This window comes from Lagopus muta, chromosome 2, assembly GCF_023343835.1.
Source record: "Lagopus muta isolate bLagMut1 chromosome 2, bLagMut1 primary, whole genome shotgun sequence".
In the NCBI taxonomy this organism is placed as follows: Eukaryota; Metazoa; Chordata; class Aves; order Galliformes; family Phasianidae; genus Lagopus; species Lagopus muta.
Window position 1 is genome coordinate 27840500 of NC_064434.1, and position 24826 is coordinate 27865325.

The 24826-nt window shown below is 38.3% G+C and overlaps 1 protein-coding gene across 1 annotated transcript in view; it reads right to left on the reverse strand.

The window, feature by feature from the left end:
- LMBRD1 (LMBR1 domain containing 1) overlaps nt 1–16375 on the reverse strand; it is a 67630-nt gene extending 51255 nt beyond the window's left edge. The window contains exons 1-4 of the mRNA XM_048936542.1: nt 16245–16375; nt 15090–15266; nt 10142–10202; nt 291–388 (exon numbers count right to left, since the gene is read on the reverse strand). Of these exons, the coding sequence (XP_048792499.1) occupies nt 291–388; nt 10142–10202; nt 15090–15266; nt 16245–16304 (396 nt within the window). The 5' untranslated portion in view covers nt 16305–16375. The remainder of the gene's footprint in view (nt 1–290; nt 389–10141; nt 10203–15089; nt 15267–16244) is intronic.
- Between the last annotated feature and the right edge of the window lie 8451 nt (nt 16376–24826).

Here is a 24826-nt window from a genome sequence, read left to right on the forward strand (position 1 = left end):
TTAATTTAGAAGATAACAGCTTATGGCACGCATTTGTGCTCCTTGGATTACCATCCACGGCAAAAATCTTCCATGTATTATACTGACATCACCAACTACAAGCTTAAATTAAATTACTACTATCTACATCCACAAAATGCAACAACATACCCAGATTTAGTTCTACCCTAGAAGCAGCATAATCCTTGTCACAACCCATTCGAAGATATTTCCAGAAATTAAGGAAAAATTTATTTTTGGTACATTTTTAACTTCCCTTGCCCCATAATGCTTTGCTATAGACAACTTACTGAGCATGTGTTGCCATCATCTTCTTCCTTCTCCTCATAATAGAAATAAACAAATGGTATCCACAGAAAGACGCAGAACAATATGATGGAGTATAAGGCTATAAGAAAGATTTTAGTAAAAATACAAAGTCAGATTGACACTTCATTCACTGCATAGTTACCCAAAGAAAAGAATAAAAAGACTGCTTTCTTATTCTAGAGCTCAGTTTCAAATGCTGAAAAGTTAAATTTAAATGTCTGGCCTGTAAATTACTGCTGCTTTATTAACCCAAAGCATTTTCACAGTTAACTCTTTAGGCTAACCATTTCAGATTAATCTTCAATGCAGCAATTACAAAAAGACTAAAAGAAATCACTCTCCTGCATGCAGGTGATGTATGGAATTACCACAGTAGGGAAGAGCTAAGAACAACAATTATACGTTGTCTTCTGTACTAACTTAATTTTGTGGCCTCTCACCTTACAGATGAGACATACAGATTCTACAGATCTTCTAGATTCAGAGCACCCAAGTATACCAAGTAACAAACAGCTTCTGGTTTGTTCACAAACCTTCACATCCATCAACAACAAAATTCAGTTCTAAATACCTGAAAACATTCACAGATGTTCTAGAGCAGTACACAAAGTACTTCAATATTGTGACTGCCTCCAGGAACCAAGCCTCACAAATCAAAAATCTTTTTTCTTTATATGAAGTACAAGCTGCACTGTGCCAGTAACTGCTTGAATTTACAATCATCATTAAATATCAAAATAATCATCCTACAGAGGTCACTGCAAGCACAGAAAACACCCTGCTTGTAAGTTTACATTTATTTTATTAACTTCAGTCTAATTTATATATATGATACAGCCACAACTCACTCAACTGAACTTATCCAGGTTTCTTTCAAGGTGATCAAGAAAGATTCATACCTAAAAGAATTACCTATGAACAAAGCGAAATAAGGCTACCATTACAGCAAACACCAGGACTGCCTAGAAACACCATCAGTAACATTTTTAGCCCAGGCTTCTGACACTAAGCTTAAATACCTTTGAGTTTGAACTGCTGTTGTTTAGAGACTGACCCCTATTTAATAACTATCATGTATTTGTTTTTACTTAGTCTTCAGAAAAGGGACTTGTACATTTTATGTTATGAAACTGTTTCCTGACATCTTCCGTTATTCTGACTAACATCCAGTTTCTTAATTTTTTTTAATCTTCTACAGTATATAGCAAATGACTATTACCAATTGATACAGACAATCAGCTAAATTAATCATCAGCTAAACTATTTTTGTCAAAGGCTTATTTAATTGGATATTTAAATCTGAATTGCAGTATAGTTCACCCAGCCTTTACAAGTTTTTGAGAAGCCATTCATAGCACAACCATCTGAGCATCACACAGTATGACAGCCAAAGTTTAACTCAGTACAGAAAACACTTCTTAAGAAAGTATTTTCAAGTGCTGCCATCAACAGCATTATGTTTAGTTTTTTTTTTTTAAGGACTGTCACGTGTTTGGCAAGTTAGTTGCCAGAAAAGTGATAGTACAGTATTTCTCCAAGATTAATCTATTCCAGACTTCCAAGCTGTGTACGTGTTACCTTTCAACTAAAACAGTGAAGTAACAAGCTTAGGCTCAAGTCAGAAGACTCCATAAACCTGCACTGAACACACAGCAATTCAATTTCATGACCACGTGAATACTTGGAGTAGTTTGTGCACCAATTAAAGGCAGCTGAATTAATGTCAGATTCAACTTCTACAGTTAAGGAAGTTGAAAATCTACCTATAGTAGTTCTAAGTACATCATTTCTCTTATATAAACAGTTCATATCCATGTAATTCAAAAAATCAAATAAGATGACAATGTATTTAATTCATACTGAATGTACACACTGCTACTAGTACTTCTAATTCCTTCAAATTCATTTCCTTTTCCACACCCAACCGCTTACATGAAAACAATATACAAGACATTTAAGATAATGTTTGCATTCCAGAATATTTAAACTAAATTTAGATCCAAGTGTAAGCAGCTCTAAACAGAATACTTCAAAGCTCTTAACATCCTAGATTTCACAACTCTGAAGTTCACATATCTAAGACTCTCTTCATTGCCAGTTTAAGCAAAGCAAATTACAGTCCAGATTAGCCTAACTGAAAGCTTAAATCACTTCACCTTCTGTGAAGCCATAGTTAATCAAATTGAAGTTCTCATCAATGTTCCCATTTTATTACTGTAACCAGGAATTTATCAGATCAGGAAGAGAAATCCATACTGGTTTAACAACATCAAGACAATACAGAAGGGTTTAGACTTGCTTTTATGTAACCTGAAGTAGAGTTCTGAAAAATGGAGATAAAATTAGGCATAATGAAGAATAAAACCTTTAAAGATCCCAACAATCCCTCTTATGTCAAGCTGACTTTAAAGTAATTTGAGGCAAAATACTACCCATCTCCTTTTGTAAACACTTCCATCAACTAGAAAAAAAACAAAATCCTTCAACTAATGGGTGGACTAATTAGTAGCAATGGAATTGTATTTAACTGGTTACTTCAGTAGCTGTCATCAGCTTTAAAGACAGAACTCAGACAAATATAAAAAATACAGCTTCTCAAAGAAGAGAATAAGACAAGCTACAGAAGAGTTTTTGACAAATTGATTAAACTAATAAACTGAAAAAGATAGTTAACAAACAAGAATATCAATATTTATCTAGCTAGTTTCCATGTTACCCATAGAAGGATGAGGAAGCCTGATTGCAATGGCTGTCTCACTCTGAATTATATTAAATTGATGCTATTCACACATAACTCCAACTCAAGTCTTACACATTCTAAAGAAGGTGCTGGCTATTAAACTACTGGAAGACTAATAAGCAAAACCTTATAGAAACTCATGAACTATTGTTGTTTTCGCAATTCTCAATACAAATTTGAGGAAAAACTGTGCTGTAACAGTCTGCACAGATTACAAAACAACGTGGTCAGATAAACAGTACATCAAACCCAGTACCATCGTCCAATAGCAGAAACAACATGAGATATTTAGAGAAGTCACAGAAGCCTGGTGATCTTCTGCAGCTTTATTTTTCAACTTCCTAAAGAGGCATGGATACTCATTACACCTACAGGTTTTCTACTCAGAATAGTCCATTTGAAGCAAGCAAATGACATTGAAGACAAGCTAGCAGCAAGACTGATGCTGCTATGTAGTACTGACAAGCAACTACACTTGCACTTGGAGAAAAAGTATAAATGGACACTGAAGATTTATCTGCCTTTACTAGGTCATTTCCCTTACCCTCCTCCCCCAGTCTATGGAAAACCTTTCACTTCTCTCTCACTTAAGAAAAATGGTGAGTTTAGATTTTTCTTTGCAGTAATCAACCCCGGCCTTTAGAATTACATAACATGAATTGCTTAGAATCAAAAGAATGGTTTGGGGTGGAAGTGACCTTCAAGATAATCTAGTTCCAACCCCCTGCTATAGGTGGGGACATCTCCCACTAGACCAGGTTGCTCAAAGCACCATTCAGCCTGGATAGGGCTTCTAGATTTGTCTCCTGCACTTTACAACATAATGTGGAAAACAAACATTCCTGACTCATTTATGGAATTAGCAAAAACTCCACTACAGAGCTGGATCATGCTTCCAAGTTAAGACTAAATACTCAGTTTAATTACGTACTGTAAAAGTAAAGCTAAAAATACTACTTAGGTGTAACTATTTTTAGACAAACACTTGAAGCAGACAATGAAGTACATCAGCATCTCACATCAATAGCAGAAGAAACAATCACGACCATCTGCTTAATTACAAGAACCTCAGTGATCAGCAAGTGGCATAATACCTCTGATATAAGGAGTAGCCCCAGTTCCTCTCTCCTCCATCCACCTGTCATATTAACATATCTTTGCATCTTCTCCAGTATGGTATACCTTGTGCTGGATCATCTTAGCTCACCACACTGACAGAAAAGATACTAATATGGCAGTGACTTTAAAATACTTAGAAAACTGACAGACTGCCTGAATGCATAGAAGAGTCTCCACTCTTAGAGATGCTCTGAATTAAGCTGGCAACTTGCACAAAACAGTGCTGCAAAGGGAAGTGTTGAATTAAACGATCTCCAGAGGCCTCTTTCCAACTTTAGCATTTCTATGAGTCAAAGCGATTTTCAACTAATTTCTAAACTTTGACAAGCTAAGCACAAACATCCTGCAAATGCCACTGGCCCAAGCAGAGAGGTTAAAAAAAGCACACCATTGGAAACTGGATCGCTACTGGCATGAATAGCACACTTCAAGTTCAAGGCAACGTCTAGCTTTAGGTGATACTTTCTTGCACTACATGCTATTAACTACAAGAATAGAGCTAAGATAATTCCAGGTGCAGATAAAGCTTTTCATGCCAACTCAGTCATGAAGGTAAGAAATCTCATGTAGCTACAATGGCTCACACTGCGAGTTCTGCAGGGAAACACTAGTAAACACATAGGCACAGACTGAGAGTTTCAGGCAGTTCATAAGCCTACCCAACAAGCAGTCAGCTAAGCTGAGTAACAATCAACTTCAGCAGCAGCTTTCTATCCCACAGCCATGAGTTTAAATCCCTCATTCTTCAACTAATGCTTCACCAAAATAATTAAAGTTTGAGGCTAGTATTTGCTGGCTGCAATCGTATACTTCTCATGAACTCTGAGACATGACCTACACACAAGGCTCAACACCCAGAATTTCTGGCCCATCACAAATTCCCTGCTGGCACGTAGCCCTTAACTTCAGCCTAAGTGTTTTCTGCAGGAGTTATTGGCTTTTGTTTCCAGACAAAATTTGTTACTACAACTTGAAGGTAAATTTACATGCACTAGTACATTGTCAAAAAGCCATGTTACCATAGTAACTTTGCAGGGCCATAACATTAAAAAGTTTAAAAGCAGTTTTGCCTCTGGTTTCCCAAAGCAAAATCACTTTAAGGAAAACCCTTCATTTATCACATAAAGCCTTAAAACTACCTTTCAAAACACCTGAGAGGAAAACACTGAAGAAAGTTTTATATCTCCTAAAGTAAAGCTTCTTTTCCTAACAGTTTTATTTAGTTAAGTGAAAGCAGAAAAATAGTTTTCTTTACATTACACTACAAAGGAAACATGAAGATGTGGTAAAGTTCCTATCAGCCCAGGAGAGCAGACTGATCTGATATTTGAATTGTACTGTTTACAGTTCTAAGAAATTAATACTTTTCATCAGCTCAAAGAAGTCACTTAAGACAAGCAACTAATTGCCTGTTGTTCTACCCACTAAAAGGGCTATTCAGTCCCTGGAAATCTAACCTTCAAATAAAAAAAACAAGTTTTGCAGCAGCAAACAGTCAAGCAAGTGATAAATATTTCCTTCCCCCAACTCCCCCCTATGTGACCTTGGGGCATAACTGTCTGACTTATTTCATGTCTATCCACAACAGTTTTAAACCAGTATTTGTTCTCCTATCTTGTGCAGAGGTTCAACTTCTGATTCAAAGCATTTTTGCTGGGTTGTATCCAAAACTTGAAGCAGTACCACTTCAAAAAGAGAGTCATTGTATAGCCAGCACAATGACAATTCCTGTCACAAGGGAAGCTTAAGCAATCTTCAGAGTTATGAGTTATTTTCTTCCAGTTTATACCACATCCATACAAAGACAACAATTAGAGTCAGATTTGGTAGTAACCTTCAAGTAAGTTATCACAATATTCCCTTCATAATATTTTGACTTACCTACTACTGTTCCTACTTGTGTTCACATACTGCTAGAAGAAACAAAGACTTGCAAAATATACTAGGTAAAAGAAATCACAATATACTTGAGAAGTTTGGGAAGATTTCACGCAGAGTACTCAAAATAAGTACAGTTCCCTCAGATCCCTTGGAAACTACAGTAGGCTCAAGAACCATATATGACCAGAAGTCTCCCCCATCATGCAAATCATCTGCTCTTCCAGATGGCAGCATATACTGGTGTACCACATAAGACAAATGCTACTAATATGCTTAAAACAGTATTTTGTTATGCACTCCCTCACTTCCACTGAGAACGAGTTAGAATGTATTTCAGAAGACCTAAAAGATACACATTCCTTCCCAAAAACACTCTCATATCTAACAGAAGATCTGTTAAAGCATTTCTTAAGCAAGACTGCATAGACGAACAGCTATCAGTTAAGAACAAGCAAACTATCACACATCAGGTGTTCATCACAGTACTTGTTTGAAGCTAGACAAATCAAGAAATTTGAGAACCCCAGTTCTCAAACACCATCCTTATGAGTGGGGCTTTTTTTTATGTCACTCCACAGCATTTGTCTTGTACAGCTAGCCAGTTCCACACAGCATTTAGCCTTCTGCTAAAATTAAACTACGAAAACATATAGCTGTGTTTGACTTCTACCTATTGCTTCCTGGAAGTCCAGGTCTTTAAGTCAATAATGCAATATCAAAAATTTGCACTAAAAACTTTGGGTAAATTTTCAGTGGATTTTTAAATTTATGAACCACTGTGCAATAATTATTGCAGACTTGAGAAGGTACTGCCCATTAATAAATAGAAAGGAAAACCCTGTAGTCTGGCCTAAAATGTAAAACCTACTCATACTGCAGTAACATTTAGTAGACAGTCCTGAACACACCAGTTATTGGACACTTAACACATGTAGGTCAAGTGGTCTGTCTCACAGGAAGATGGAGATGTCATCCCCTCACAATTAAGAATGCTTTAGCAAACACTACTGAACACCAGGCTGATTCTAACAATCATGCTTTACTTACTACAAGAACAGCAACAGAACAACTCTAAAGTTACTGTGAATTGTTTCAGCCCGATTCCCAGCGTAGAGGAAAGAGTCATTATGTGGTTTCCAACTATAAACCTTTCTGAAAACAGTTTCCCTTCCAAACACAAGCTGACATGCTGTTTTACAGCATCTGCCGACCTCTGATCACACTTCAATCACTGAAGTACTGGCAGACCCTTTCCACTGCTGCTGGTTTTATGAGAAATAATACACTAAGCCACTACAGCATTGAAGCAATCAGTGAACTGTTTTCCTAAGCTAGGTTTTTAGATTCACCTCAAAAATAGAGGCATTTCAAAAGCCCAATTCAAAATTACCTCATTCTTCTCTCTAGCAGTACACAACAACTCCACTTTTATAGAAATAATCAAGCCAAGCAATCTATCAGCTGGGTATGAAAAAGAAGGCTATCAAATCTGTAACAAAAAAAAAAACTTCTCTAGATTTAGTGACAGGTTTCTCTGTAAATTCCAATGCAGGCAGTGAAACAGTCCTTGATATCCATCAGTCAAACCACAGTCTCCAAGTTCTCACTACAATTAGAGGTGCCAGAGTACAGTCAGTTGGTAGGTTTAAGACACTGCCCCGCAGTTTAAATCACACATGCAGTAGAGCTGTAAGAGGGATAGAAGATCTATATAGCTAGCTAGTAGTACACTTCCTGGAGGAAGTACTACTGGTATTCACATGCATAGTACTAGGACTAGGTACAAAAGGAGATTTATCTGGTTATCTCTTTATTTTAAAAGATGTCAACACCAAATACTATTAAAAGATATGAGAAAAATGGAATTGTGTCACAGGAGTTGTTTAAGTTCCTCCTTCTCAGTTTTCATTTCACTGTATTGCACAGCAGGAGACTTGACCAAACAGACAAGAGAGTCATTATGTTGTGTTTTTATGCAGGAATGACGCCATCTTCTGAGAAGTTACTACTTCAGAGTAGTTGTATTTCTAAAAATGCAGAAATTCATCAAATTAAAAAAGTCCCTCAAGAAAATAGTTTTAAAACGTCTTTAAATCTCTACCACCATCTGGAGGATATACTGTGAAATAAAACATTAGTCCTGTAGAACTTCAAGGAGACTTGTGCAAGTAGACCAAAAATCAAAGGCTTCAAGGTTCTTGAGGCTTCGCCCTGAATACCTGGCTTTAATGAGAATGTAATTTTAAATGCAAATGAAATAAGCCAAGTTCTTTGGTAATGTCAGATATGAATTACAAGTAATCACCTGCTTAAGCAGGTACTGTGCTTCCTGCATTGCAGATTTAAAAGGCAATTTTCCAGAAATCCTGAGCTAGAGAGTTTGAGAATGCCCTAAGAACATTGTATCGTAATGTAGATAAAAGCAAAGGATATTAGAACCTGTAGCCACTGTTAAGTAAAACTAAAACCTAAAAGATACATCCAATCAGGTTTTTAGTCTTAGTAGAACTTCAGATAGAAGTCAAAAGTAGTTAAGCTTTCTTCATAAAATGAAAATCAACTTAATTTGATGTAATTAGCATACAAGCCAACCTATAAGATTTAAGTTCTTGAACAAGAAAGTTTAAAAAGCATCCTTTTTAAACTCTTCTAGTGAAAAGTTTACCTAAGTATCTGCTGCAGAAGCAATACAGAGCATGGGAGAACAATGCTAGCTGAAATCCTAATAGAAAGCAAGTAATAGCAGTTACTAAACTATGAAAATCAAATTCTATATGTATAAAACAATTTAGCTAGCTGATTTGAAGTGAAAAAGCTCATGTGAACTTTTATAAGAGTTCATATTTCTATAATTTTCATCCAAGCTGATATATTCTTTAAGTTACTCAGTAATAAAAATAAACTGAAAGTAACCAGTCTGAATCAATTACACACTTGATTTCAAGTGCATAATTGATTTCAGGCATTTGTGGCCTGAAAAGAGCTCCCCAGTCCTCCAGGCCAGGATTAATACCTTTGTTAGCCTTAACTATTTTATGGAAATACATCCCTCAGTTTTACAGATCTACACAGAGCAGAGAGGAGTTAAAAACAATTCACATGATCAGTTGTGAAACAAACCCCCAGCAATGTAACAGGAGTAGGAAGCATACAGAAAGTGATTCTACTGTTCTACAGTAAAAAAAATTTCTTCCACACAGTTTCTATTCACACACAGCTCAGTTAAAGCCACAGCAGTTTCTTATAACTTCTACTTTTAGGTTTCACTAAGCATGAAACTACTGATTCTTGTTTGTGTGATCATCTCCATCAGACAATACATATTCTATTACTTTAAATATATATATCTATTTGGAATCAATTATTTTCTGATGTAAAAAAATACTCAAGATAGCCAACCTATAGCCTTCCAAGTATTTGAATAATAAAAACAAATATTTTTCATTTGAATGTGTATCATTCACCAAGGTAGTCATTTCACTCCAATTGTCATAGGCATTTCTCTTAGATATCTTTACTGGTACAAAAAGCTTTTCCTGAGGAAAACTGAAAGTACTGATTTAAAACTACACAAGTTCAGTGAATCAAAATGTTATGAAGTATGTGTTAACTAAACCTTTTGCTTCAGTGTTGCTTAGGAATACCATCTTTGAAGTAGTCTATATACACTAAATCAGAGTAGCTCTTTGTTTTGTATATGGTAGTTTCTGACTCTGAATATATACAACAGTCCCATTAGTTATAGCTGCACTAGCAGGGCACTTGATGCAACTTTCACACTTCTGCATATATCCAGTGCCATAAAAATTAAAAGCCAAGGCTACCCCAAATGGATCTCTAAATACACAAACACAAAACACATGTCAACAACAGATTAAGAAGCCTATCTTCCTGGATAGGTCTTAAATACATCTGCATTTCTAGAGGGGTTCTCAAATGCAAAATCTTCACTGGAATGGTCTAAATGTAAGGGTACTGTGTTACCAAATACAAATTATCCAGTATGACTTGTAATAGTTTTAAGTGAAGGCATGAAAGCTTTTAAATGATGGATCCTATTAACTGCAGAGGAAGAACATTAGAAATACTTACTATAGTATCCATAAAGTACAGTGTCTTCAATTTGTCTTGAAACATTAGCATCAGCCCAGTCCTAGTAATGAAGAATAAAAGCATTTAACATCAAGTAGAAGAGATTTTTTTTAAATGGCCGTTTAAAAGAACTGAAAAAAACCACACTTATTTCAAATGCCTAAAGAGAAGAATTAGGCACTGTATCACCAATGAATGTACAGATGTTATAATCATGAAATACACCACAGAGTTTGGCTAAGCAGTTATTATACCAAAAGAGAATAGATAGAATACTTACCCATATCCTGGGCTCACTATCAAACTACAGAGGAGATGATCTCCAGAAGAGATCCTTCCCCAGTAGTAGTCAGCTTTTAAATGGGTCTAGGAGGGCAGCCAGGCTCCACCCCTTCCAGCAGCACAGGTGAATTGCCTTCACCTGTGCTCCCATAGCTGACTCATTGCATCAGGTGATCAATCAGAGGTTCAGGCCATGATTCAGCAGTTCCCATACAGGCACCAAGTTAGTTGATTTTAATCACTGAAATTTAAGTTGAACTAATTCACTAACAAATCTGATTAAGAATGTGCTGCATTTCAGGGGACACTGAAAGCATCCCACTTGCCCAACTGAAAATACAGTTATACTCAGTTCTAGCCTCTTTCTGCACTGCTAGAATCTTACAGCAGACACTGGGAGGGCTGCAATCAAATCAGTGACAAGCTCATTTTGAAGTTATTTCCTCTCAATAAAAAGGTTTCACACTACTAAGACTGGGAACTGATAGAAAACAGCCCCCAAAACCCTGCATGGGGCTGACACTCACAGTAGTGGCATCACAGTTTGGGAACATCTTTCCAGAAAAAGGTTATACAGTCAAGGTTTTTTTTCTAGATGCAAGTCAAGAAGGACGGAGTGACATCTGCATAGCATTTACTTTGTTAGGAATTCAAATTAGGAAGAACAGGTTGATTTTGTAATGACAGCTTAAGGTATCAAAACTATTTTTTCAAGTAGTTATTAGCAGACTTCTGACTACATCTATATAATACAGTAGGAGCAGAAACTGTAGTAACAACTGTACAAAAGAATCATGCATTTAAGAAAATGAGAAATCAACTTTTTACAGCTTGACAGTAATAAGGAAGGGGAACAGTTTTAAACCAAGAGAGGGGAGATTTAGGTTAGATTTTAGAAGGAAATTCTTTACTCGGAGGGCAGTGAAGCCCAGGCACAGCTGCCTGGAGAGCAGTGGATGCCCCATCCCTGGAGGTGCTCAAGGCCAGGTTGTTACATACACAATCAGCCCAGTCTTTGGAGGCTGTCCCTAACAACATTTCAGTAAAAAAAAAAATTCCAGGCATTTGTATGATCATTAAAGAATTTGACAGTAATAAGTTGAGAATATTCACACAGAATATGAATGTGTTTAATTTGCTAAGTGTTAAAAAGAAAATGTGCTGCTTTAATTATGCCTCAGGGAAATGCAGTAACATGTGGCACTCTTACCTTCAAATGGATCTTAGAATAAGAGCAAAGATTTTTTTTTTATGTGAGATTCAAAACTGACATCAGAAAACACCAAGAAAACCTTTTAGTCGTCACCGCTCAAGTGACCCAGCCACTGTACAAGAGCTATTAACTGAAGTACAGTAGGACTTCACTGCTAAAAACCAAAACAGTTCCTCCTCTAACTTCAGAAAAGAATTACTAAGGTTGATAACAAAGATGTAGAACATTAAAACATTATTTTCAATTTTGTTGCTTGAATTAAGTTGTGTACCAGACCACAGTAATAGAATAGGAAGCATACATTAGAGCATACCAAAATAGAGGTGCCATCTCACATTAGGATAGTAAAGATACAAAAATCTCCTTCACCACAGCATATAAATACACCTGAGTTTCAACTCTGCACAAGAAGAGTCTACAATGCAAGCTAGCTTATACATACAGCATAGGTATTACACCAGCTTCCATTCAGCTGCTGATGCTCTACTTAGAGTCACACAAACTAAGGAAGTAAGAATTCTTATTCTCAGCAGAAAGTTATCTTTATGCACACCTCGTCAGCAATTCAGAAGCATAACAACTTCCCCCGAGACATCTCAAAAGCTAAGGACAGCAGCCATCCTTGTCAGAAGGCACACTGCTACCTAGTGAGCATCAGAGCTTTGACATTACTAGCAAAAGCACTAGCATTTGTCAAATTGAAAATTTACTGGATGAGCACACAGAGGACTCCGCTGAGGACTAACTTATCAGGAGAGCCTCTAGGTCCAGCCTGTTTTCTCCTCCATTCATTATGGCCCACATTTACAAGATACACAGCAAATGCATCAGAATCACAACAGACAAACAGACTAAGGTGAGATATCACTATTGCCTTCAGGAGCAGTTCAAGATGAAAACATGACAAGTTCCCTTAGGATCTGCTGAATTTACACATTCTACACTGTTCTGCTGTACTTCATTCTGTTCCTTATATTTACCAATACATCATATCTTTAAAGTACCTGTAAGATAAAGGAACCAAACTCTAAGTATGTGCAATGGGTATGATGGCCTAAATTAAGCTACAACTCTTAATTACTCCTTAACTGAAACCACACTGAAGAACCTAGAGATTTTAAATACAGTCAAAAACATTTGAAGTTAAAAAAAAATTAGTAAAAGGTTGCCATGTAAAGGTAATTTTGAAAATTCTGTTCCAGTTTACCTAAACATTGAAACAAAAAGCATTTGAGGGAGCTTATATTAATTATAATCACAAAAATTTAGTGAAAAACAGTTGCTTCCCTTACTACTATGAGTCAGAAGCATCTCCCTTGCTCCCCCCATAGCTGTGTTCAGTTATGTTATCTGATGTTAATGTATTCAACTACAATAGTACTACTCAAACCACAACAGCTAACTTCCCCAAACAAAAGGAGTACAAGCTGAGAGAATGGCTTTCAATTTCTACTGTCACTGCTGGACTCTGCAAGAATTTCACAAGTACCCGAGTGAAGATTGTTCCACTCTCAACAAATGCATCTCAATAGAGCTTGAAGTGGCACATCATCACAGGTTTCAATACGTGATGTTTCATCATAGGCAGATGAAGCTGACATTCTACTCATTAGACTCATCCAAAGCTTAGACAGCAACAGGAAGACAATACCAAAGATTGTAATGCAAGTCATTGCATGGCTAGATGAGGGAAAAAAAAAAAAACAACTTGGCATCTAGATCATAGATCTTCTAGTGTGTTACCACAAGAACTGAGACACAGCCACAATTTTGTCAGAAGTACCATTAGAAACAAGCATGTCAGCCATATCTGCTACCGTGAACATTTTGAACAGAAACTTATTTCACAAGTAATTCCTACTCAGGACAGGAAGCATTATCTCAGCTAACTTCTTAGAATAAGAAGGCTTGGAATCTCAAGATGGGTTTGTCTTCTGTTTCTCTGTATGGTTTGTTTTTTTCCCCCTCTTATTTTGTTTTTAATAGCTACATGATTTTCCCAAGAGGCAAAAAAAAGTAAACAGAATAGTCTGAAAAGGATCTACCATAAAATAGACAGGACTTCACTAAGGAGATGACTTAACTTTTAACAGCTCAGCAAGGTTTGTGAAGTACTCAAGCTAAGCAAACTGAAAGCTCATAGCTTTTAATTTCACTCAGCAGCAAGAACATGTGCATTTCAAGAATAACAGTTCTCACCATCTCCCCCCATCTTGTATTGCCTCATCAATAGAATAAAAAAACATATCAGTGATGTTAACATCCAAGTAGTCCTACTGCTGTAAAAAAGCACACTTCATATATTTGAGTTGTAAATCACATAACATGATGTCTTGCATGCCCAACTGCAATCTCAAGTCTTCAAATTGGGGTGCGGTTCTCCTCTCCTACATGCTTGCTGGCAAAACAAGCAAGCTTCCAGAACAAATCAGTTCTAACTCTATGTATTTATAGTCTATTACTCAAGATACAATACTGTCAAAGAGAACAGCCAAACTCTTCAAGAGTAATTTTTAGTAAATACTACTCAAACTTAGTTTATAAGGCAATTCCCAAGTTTCTCTGACCAATACTGGAATCAAAAACCTGTTTTCCTGCTTAGCAATACCATGAATACACAAAAATAATTGCTGCTTCCAGAAAAGGTGTTAAGTGTTGGTTTTTAGACTCAATCTGTAGGTTCCTTCTAGGTAACTGTTGTGCTCAGTGTATTCCAACATATGCAGGAATAATCACAACTACATGCATGCACTACTACTCCCTTGCAAAAGGGCTACATGGTTACTGTGCAACACTTCTAATACCAAAATTGCTCAGCTGTCTTGCTACAAAGGCATAAAAACAGTAATTGCAAATCTCAAAATATACTGAGATACACAGTAAGACACCCTCTCCTACAAACACACTCCCCCTTAAGGGGCTTTCCAGCTTGCCCTGGAAAGACTAGCTTAATAACTTCTACAAATAGAATCTCATACTCAACATTTCAGATAGAATAAGACTTATGCAGATCCATTATGTTAGTATTTCAGAATCAAAATAATTCTTGCAAAAACAACTGAAATTTGAGCTGCTAATAAGCAAATCAGCTCTTCAATACTGGGGGGTACAAGTCCTATTTTACAGCATCCCATTACAATGTACTAAAAAGAAAACGTGTACAGGCAAAAAGTAGCATATATAGTTTTGGCAAAAAAAAGGAATAAGTACTTAGAAGCACATAGCATTTGGGAAGTCTTACAGAAAGTCACATGAAGTAATAACACTGAAATCCAGATCAAGTAACAAACAGAGGAAAGCACAGTATTTGCAGTGCTGGTACCCAGAAACCACAGCACCAGCACTAGTAGAGATTTTGTTCACCTGATACGCCCAAGTGTTTAAAAGAAACATTGTTAACACAGGAGAGCTGCTTCTTTCAAAGAAGCAATTAACATCTTCAAAAGCACATACCTTAAATGTACCATTTTGATTTTTCATATATGAAACCAGGAAGATGTCCACTGGTAGTAATGCCGATGAAATTAGAGCAACTGCCAATGCAAAGATAGCTGTTATGGTAGAAATCACTTCACTTTCTCGCCGACTCTGATACTTGCGCACATAAACCCAGGAGAAAATCAGAATAGCCTGAAAAACACAGTGGAAGACAGTTATGACTAGAATACCAAGGACATCAGAGTGCAGCTACTAAAGTCAGACCCTTTATCAGGATTAGAGCACCTCTCCTATGAAAACCAGCTGAGGAAGCTAGGCTTATTTAGTCTGGAGAACGCTCCAGGGAGATCACATTGTAGCCTTCCAATATTTCAAAGGAGAATACAAACAATAATGAAATTAACTTTTTACATGGATAGACAGTGATAGGCCAAGGAGGAACGGTTTCAAACTAAAGTTGGAAAGATTTAGATTAGATGCCAGAGGGAAGTTTTTTGTTACTCTGAAGACAGTGAGGCATTGGCACAACTGCCCAGAGAGCTGTGGGTGCTCCATCCCTGGAAGCATTCGAGGTCAGATTAGATGGGGCACTGAGCTGGTAGGAGCCAGCCCTACCCACAGCAGGTGATTGGAACAAGCTGACGTTTGAGGTTCCTTCCAAATCAAACAATCCTACACTCCTACACTTCCACAATCAGGATGCTCATTCATCTGAGCATAAGCAACAGATTCATTACAGCAATTCACTCTTTTTACCTTCACCACCACCACCAAGCAGTGCCAGTGATACAGACAGGAGAACTGGATGGCCACACACCCTCACCTCTGGACTCTGCTTTGACTTACTGCGTTACGACATAGCCTTTATCAGGAACACCCCAAGACAGCAACAGCCCTGCGAGGCAGACGCACGGCCGGGAGGCGGCAGGGGATGAAGAGCAGGCAGCCGGGCCAAGCCAGGGCGAACGCGGGAAAGGAAGGGGAGTGAGAGTAAAGTTTAAGAGGGAACTTGGAGGGCTGATGCTCACGCAAGGAAGGGGAAAGAGGGAAAACCTGTCCCAGAGAAAGGCGGGAAAGAAAAAAGAAGGGAGATACTGAAACGTCACAGGGTCTGAGTGGGGCAGTTGCAGGTCTAGCTGAAGAAAAACGGGCCGAGAGAGCCCCGCTCACCAGCAGCGCGAGGCCGAAGAGGCACCATCCCGTCAGCAGTTCGGATGTGGCCGCCGCCATCTTCGCTTCCGTCAGCAGCAATCAGCCCGCCTCCGGGGGCGGGGCCTTTAAAGGGCTCCGTAACGTCACCATGGGGACCGGCGCGGGCCGGGCGGGCGGTAGGCTGGTGTTCTGTGGGGCGGGGCGGAGCAGGGCGATCTACGGGGCACCTGAACGGAGTGGGACCGAAAGGTATCGAGTAAATTCGATGTTTGAATCAAAAAGAAAATCACCCTTAAAATGGAATCGTATAATAATATCCCGAGTTGGAAGGGGCCCACAAGGATCACTGAGTCCTACACCTGGCCCCACACAGCACCACCCAAAATCAAACCCTGTGTCTGAGAGCGCTGTCCAAACGCTCCATCAACTCCGGCAGCTCGGGGCCGTGCCCACTGCCCCGGGCAGCCTGTGCCATGCCCACCGCCCTCTGGTACAAACCCTGCCCCCAATCCCCAGCTGCCCCTCCCCTGACGCAGCTCCATGCCGTTCCCTCAGGCCCATCGCTGTCAAACAGAGCAGAGCTCAGCGCTGCCCTTCTGCTCCCTGTGAGGAGCTGCAGCCGCCATCAGGCCTCCCCTCAGCTCCTCTGCTCTGCGCTGAGCAAACCCAGGGATCTCAGTGTTCCTTATCCACCTTACCTTCTAGACTCTCACCAGCCCTCCTTTGGACGCTTTCCACTAGTTTTATGTCCTTCTTACATGGTGGCACCCAAAACTGCACACAGTGAGTGCTGATCTGGTGCCAAGAGTGGTTGTGAGAGCTTCAAAAGTTGCCTTGTGTCTTTACTAATCTGTAGTTTATTGTGAGAACTGTGGAATGGTAGTGTGCAGTGGCACCCATAAACTGTTTCTAGGGCATCTGATGTGGCATTCTTAGGTGACTTGGTGGTGTCATAGCTTTCCTATAAAGTGACAAATGTTTTTTGCTGGACTCCAGTTTTCTGTGAGAGGGGTGTGATGGTGCTCCCAAACTGTGCATGGAGTGGTTGGAGCAAGGGTTGAGGTGGACATGTAGTTTTGTGAGAAGGGACCTGTGGCTGGAGGGACCAGAGAACTGAAAGCTTCCCCCAGAGCAATGGATATGTGCTGCATTTCTGTTTGCTGTCAGGCCAGCATGGAAGATACTAATGTGACAGCATCCATGAATCAAGTAGTAATGGGGTTGAGATTATTCCATGTCTAAACACACAGGACATTCACTGTCTGGACAACTGAGGCTCATTTGCTTCAATTCTGACCACTGGGATCTTTCTAATTCAGTTCATTTGTCCTTCTAGCATCATTCATTTCTCAAGTATTTCTATGGCTAAGCCTCTATGCTCTTAACCTTTGCTTCTGTATTATCATTACTTAAAGGCAGTTGTAACGATACAAAGTCACTGTAGAAATTACAAAATATTGTTGCAACAACACCCAAATGTGAACATGTAAGGCAGTAACTATAGTGGTTAAGGGTACATACAATAACTGTGTGCTACAATTAAATGGGTAAAAAGGTGAAATAAAGTGGCAACAGTCTGTCCACTAAAAATGTCATGTCAATGGACTTCATGTATGTAACTGCTTGTTACATTCCTACCTCTTTTAGAAGGTTATTCTGCTGATATAAATCTCATACCTCTTCTTCTTGTGTTGATCTGTGGCTTTCAGGAGCTTAGTTAAGATTCTGTAAGAGAAGAGGTCAGTCTGCTTCCTCACTCTGCATAGTGTAATTCTAAAAACTCAGTGTAATTCTGTGATCTATGTGCAGAGAGCTTTTATCTGTTAAAGCCAGTCAAAGCGCATGCCCAGGATCACTAGCTGTAGGAGTTTTCTAATGGGGTTTTAAATAGGTGAAGGATGCCTGCCAATCCGTCTGGGTTCCCTTATCAGTCCCATCCTTTTTCCTGTCTTGTTCGTCCTTTTTTTTCCTTTTACCTGAGGCAGTGGGGTCTTACTTAGCATGTCTCCTGATGAAAAGAATCAGTGTTCCTGAAGATGGCCTTCCCACACTTTCTCCAGCCAAACTCCTAAAACTCTCAGTATAGTGTTTATCATTCCACTCTAATGTTCCCTTGAGATAGAAAAAATGTTGAAGGCTAAGTCTGTTCCATTCTTGGCAGCTTGAGCAGGTGTGTTGAGGAGTGAAAGCTGTTATCTTTGTTTTGGGAGTCCCGTGTTTCGAGCACACATGCTGTTGTGCACACTAGCTAGGTGAAACTAGTTATATGCTTGATCCAGCAGTACTAACCAGATCAAAGGGATGGGCAAACAAGAATCGTAGGGAAGTTGGCAAAGACAAACGCCTGCACTTGAAAAGAAAATACCCTGTGCAAAAATCCAGGCTGGCTGGAGATCAGTTTTGCTGGGAAGACCAAGATCCAGAGCGTCACCCAGTGGCAGAGAATACCCTCAGCATCCTGGTCTGCACCAACAGAGGCACAGCCAGTGGACCGAAGGGATTACTCTCCTTCCTTGGGCACTTGTTAGACCACATGTAGAATACTGTGTCCAATTTTAAGCTTTTAGTACAGGAAAATCATTGATAAGCTATTGTGAATTCAGGAAGGCCTCCAAGGATGCTGAGGGCTGGAGCATTTGCCCTGTGAGAAGATACAGCAGAGGAGCTGGGCTTGTTCAGACTGGAAAAGATGTGGTTTTGGTGTGACTGGACATCAGTCTGCCAGCTCCTGCAGAAAGGTAACTGGAACAATGGAGACAGCACTTCAGCATGATGCATGTTGGGGGAAGGAATCAGCAGTCATAAACTGAAACAAGAGTGTGTCAGGCCTTTGGTGACTTAATCCATGATTAAGTGATAATGTTCACTGAAAATACATATCAGAACTCAGGAGTTCTCTGTAGTGACTATTGAAGGACTTCAGAAAGAGTTCCACTGAGTCAGTACACAAGCCATGCATAGTGTACGTTCATTTATTTTTTGTTTGTATTTGTTTTTAAACAGAGGTTCATCAGGATTAAGAGAATTAAAGGCAAAAAGGCATTTCCTTTCTCTGTGTGCATCTGCTCAGTATGCACATGGTCTGAATGTGACAAAAGCAGAGCACAAAACAGCCCTTCAAGTACTGTTAGGTTAAATGTCTCTTCAGTCCTAACTGTTATGAATGCTGTATGATGTGCTGATAGTCAGTTTTCAAAGAAATACCTAGCTAACACCACATAAGCTTCCTTTTTTCAGCAAATAGCACTGAAATGCCTGACTTGTGAATAATTGAAATATTTATAATTTAAAGAAATAGGAGTTTACAGGAAGTAGCATTTCAGTCCTTTTTCCTTTTCAGCTATGAAAACACATACAAGGAAAATATCACCTTGGATAATGCTTTACTGTCTATTTAATATCAAATGATAAATATGATAAAATGATAAAAACATGTTGTGCATGCACTATTATATATGTATTTAATATATATTACTAATTATTTGTATCTATTATCTCCAACACTGAATTTTTTTTTCCCCTGGATATCATTACTATTAAATATGTATGTTATAATTCAGAAATAACCTAGGCCCCATGAAGAATTAAAAACTTAAAGAACAGCATTAAAAATAAACTATTCCCAAATGGGAAGGAAAGCAATCTGCCTTTGGGGTATATAAAGATTTTATGAGTTTTACAGTGCTGCATACCTTTATCAATAAAATATTGAAATAGTGAACATCGGAGACCCATAACTTGTTAGAATTAAGACTGTTGTAAAAAAGAAAATGCTTTAGGTCCATCCTACCACACAACATCATGTTTTGACCAAAGTGGTTACATAAATATTTAACATATTTTAGTAAATAAGCCAAAAAAGCAACTTTAGTATGATTAAAAAAAAAATCTTTTCTAATGTGGTTAACTAAGACAGTTAAGAGTGTGTGTAATTTCTTAACAAACAGTAATATATATATGTATTTCTCACTAGTAGAAAATGTAATTTGTCTTCACTAACCTATTATTAATTAGATGACAGAAAAGGCCTTCAAGGATTCCGTGAAAATGGTTTCATATGTCTATGCATCAAATGATTAAATCTGTAGTTACTGAGTGTGTTGTAATATAGTATGCAATATCCTTCTGATTGGTTTGTGTCAGGGTCCTGTAAGTGTCCTCTCAATTTCTTGCCCATTCCTGACTTATTTATTGTCAGAACAATGAGAGAGACAGGGAAGACCTTGATTCTCTGTAATCTGTTCAGATACATCTAGAATATCAGCAGGTTACCAAAGCTACCAAAGTTACCAAACACCATATGACATCTTCAGTCAGTACTAGGGAAACCTTCATGGCTGTATTCACACAGAGCTCTGTAAGAGGTTGCTCACGGATATATCTGAGGAAGAATTTTGGAAAGTTCACAATGCCCATTGACAGGACAACTTTGGGGGATATGTTGTTTAGACATTTCTTGGCATTTTGTCTTTTGCAGCCATCTTAGTTGCTTGCAGGACAGTTGCTTTTTGTAGAGCCTCAAGTCCACCTACATTTTACTTCAGAAAGTTATGCATCATCTTTATACCTCTTTGCTGTCTGGTGTATTGACAGTATACCTCTGTATACATTGTACTTTATAAGTCTGTGAGTTTTGTCTCACAGATTTAGCTAGAGTTTTACAATCTGTTAAGTAGTCCACAGGATTCAAAACCCAAATGAGGACAGGACATCAAAGTTATTGTTCATAGTGATTTCAGTTGCACCTCTGTTTCTTGGATTATTAATGACAAGAAAACAGAATGTAGCCTGTTTTTTCTTTTACATCATTATTTTGCTAAATGCAAGTTTGAAGACCCTAACTAAAAGAGGGTATGCATTCATTTATTCTCACTGAACTTTGACAAAGATTAAATTCTCCAGGAAAGAACACTAGCTTTCTCCTTTACTGATTTCTGCTCATAGTTTGCACATTCAGTAATGTAGGTAAAGATATTCCTAAGGCTGTGCTGAGGCAGGTGTCAGCAAAAACCCAAAAAGTTTAATTGCACTGATATGTCATGGACTTGTTCTGCCAGTGGACGAGGTCAGTACGATGTTCGCAGACACCAAGTTAACAAAGTGTGTTTATCTTTACTTAAGTTTGAAGCAATGAGATAGTAAGTGAAATGGTACAGCAAGAGTAGTACAGAGCAAGGCAATGCAAAGGCAGCGCACCTTACCATTACTACATGAGGATAGCAATAGTGGTTAAGAAAGATACATCATTGTATGGGAATTATTGAGTCGCAGCCCAAAACACTGATTGAGCACTTTGGGAAAGGACCCAGTCAGCCCTGGGAGCACAGGTGAAGTCAATTCACCTATGTGACTGCAAGGTATGGAGCCTGGCTGCAGCTCTCTTAAGCCTCATTTGAGGGCTGACTGCCCCTAGGGAAGGATCTCTTTCTATAGATCCCTCCTTTGGGGAGTTTTCCCCAAAGAGTGTAGATTTTTAGAGGTAGGTGAATAGTTCTTTTTCCTTTTTTTTTTTTTTTTATAGCGTTTTTTATAGCATCTTTCTCTTGTATTGGACTTTCTGTCACTAAACATGTTGCCTTATCTTTCCATCGTGTTAATCTTTCTGATTGTTGTCATCATCAGTTGCACAAATTCTTTACTATTATCTAGATCTGGAGAGCCCTGATCGCAATGAGGATTTAGATAGCCTTTCCTGGCAACTGGGAGGTCTTTCTTATGCAGTGCATACACTCATAGGTGCAGTCTCCAACTTTGCTACAAGGGGTCTGTCTTTTATATTGTTGAATGAATAAGTTTATCTGACAACTAGGTAGAAACACCTGGTTTCATTCTGCCTTTTGATTTCACCTTAAGCCTGGCCAGAACTCAAGGAGAAACCAGGCAGTTGGTTCATACATTCTCGTGGTGCTTTAAGCTCTGTCTCTTGCTAATGAGATTTTTTTTTTTCTTGTCCAAGATGCATATATTGCTAACGATCATCATATTTTGCTAATGAACAGACACTTATGTAACACTGGGTTGGGAGATTCATCTAGAGGTCAGCTTGGGTTTGAGGCCTACTGTTTAGGTCTTAGTACTTCAGGACTGAAAAGAAGCAACCACAGAATAAAACTCTGTTAGGCGTGTTCATTAAGACTGATTAAGAAACTAGTTAACAAGAGATTATTACCATGAGTTGAGTAATCTGAGAGGAAACAGCTGGTCACTGATGCAGAGGAAACATCTTCACTACATACAAACAGGAGACCAGATGTAATTTTCTGAAGTGTTACTACTCAAGAGGAGGAAGTGTTGTGATACACACCAGCCAGTGAAGTGGCTTCAGTCACACCCAAATTGCTGATTCACTCACAGCTGATGGTATGTGTGACGGTGACATGAGTGTTTGGAATCCTAATGATCTGTACATTTAGTCTCAACTGCACTGGTCCATGCTGTATTTTCAAAAGCATGGCTAAACTAGCATGACTTATGAAATAAGCTTCGTAGCTGTCCACATGGTGCTGTTCTCCTTTGTGCTCCAGTAGTGGATATGCTTCTTCCTGCCTAAGCTCAGAAATTTGCCTTTTCCTCTCTTACTTGGAAGAGCAAGGAAGAGTAAAAGCTCATCATCGAAATACCATCAGGTGCAGTAAGCTCTGAGAATGTGCTGAAGAACTGTAGTTCTATGAATTGCTTGGATAAGGCATTGTGTTTGGGATTACATGGTGAGAATAGTATAAGAAATGGACTTGGATAATTTCTGGAGAAGTTTTCTTCAGCTAGTTGTGGTTGATATGCCTGTATGGACTTGTGGACTTCTCATCCTTACTGTAGGCTAATAATTAACTGACTTCTTATAAATTCTCACTGGAAATCTTAAAATTGCAGAAAATTGTATTTTATAAAGATTTCATTTTTATGAAGAGTAAAAGTTTTAGATTTCTTTTTATCCATTTTTTTCTGTGTAGTTAGAAATACAAACTACACAAGATGACTTACATGTAAAATTTGCTTTTGAGTAGCAAGTGTGCTTGTTAATATTCATGTGGTGAAAAGACTGTGAAAGAAGAGGAGAGATCATAGAAAATTAAGTATATGAAACATGATACAGTGCTCATTTTGACCAGGACAAGGGATTAGTATCATACTTGAACTAGATAGTGTACATACCAGAAGAGAACAGGTGCACCTTCTCACTTGACCAACTTGCTTTCCTCCCACTTGATAATCCTACAAGTTTCAGGGGGGCTTAAAGTGTGGGGGCTAATGGGAATCCCGTAATTTATAATCCTCTAAATGAGAAACTCTACTTTATGTAATTTTTCTAATGTTAAAAATTGCTAAAAATTGGGTTAGCACTATTTGACAAAAATGTATCACAGCCTTGTGCTTGAGGGTATAATATTCTTGGTCTTGCATGGCTTAGAATCCAGTAATGCCTGTAAGCCCTATGGAACAGAATGTACTCAGCCTCATACTGTACAAGTACATGCAATTAACCAATGACAATGAAAACTAGTCAGTTTTTTCTTAAAAGCTCTTAAACTTGGATAAAGTCATACTGTATTAGGTGAGTACTAGCAGCTTTCCTTCTGTAAGTGTGGATTTTGATGCTTACTTTCCCTTATTTAACTAGTTACACAGATTTGTTTTTCTTCCTAAACGCTGCTAAGATGTATTTCTCATTCTATAGTTTTCCATTTGCCCAGGAAGAAAAACATTTTTGGATAAGTTTAGAATTTGTCAGTCTGCATGCTAGTAAACAGTATTTTAGCAACCCCCGAATGGCCTAGAGTGTTTATTTTCATTAGTACAGAATAGTATGTGTCCTTTACTCCTTGTTTCTTTATGCTAGAATGTTACCTTAATCATGCTAATGTCTCCAGACTGCATTTCAGGACAGAAATCTCATTTTCCCTTTAAGCTTTATTTGGTTTCATTACTTATACGCTGTTGTATCAATGCCTGAGGATTGAATGAGCAAGGGGAAAGGTTTGTAGTTTTATGAACTTTGCAAAAGTTTTTACCTTAACTTGGATTAATTCTGCTCAGTTCTTATTTTGGGCAAATCTAGGAAAAGGAACAGCTTTTGAAATGTCACACTAAGGAAAAATAAATGTTTACATTGAGGTGGGGGGGGGGAAAAAGTCTTCTCAATGTTTTGTGGTGTCTAGGGAAAACATAAAAAAAAATTCATAAAGAGGTAAACATACAGTGTTCCTCCCAGCAAAACCATTGCTACTGTTACAACCTGCTGTAGCTTGGGATCAGTGAACTCCTTGCCACAGCATAGAACTGTCACGAGTAATAACGCATGCGTGTATTAAGCTGTGGTTTTGTTTTTGCTGTGGTACTACTGAAGTAGGGGAATAGATTTTATTATCATTTTATAACTGGTGTAGGGATTATCTTCAAGAAGGTTGAGAAATGCTATATGAACATAAATACGTATTTTAGTTATAACTTGGAATAAATGCACAGAAGCATTTGGAGCAGTTTTTCTTTTAATTCAATACCAAGAAATATTCAATAATGCTTATAAAGGTTGTTTCCATCCTTACTTTTAACTTGAACAAAAACAGAGTAGTAAAAAAGTCTGAGGGCAAAAGAGATGCCTG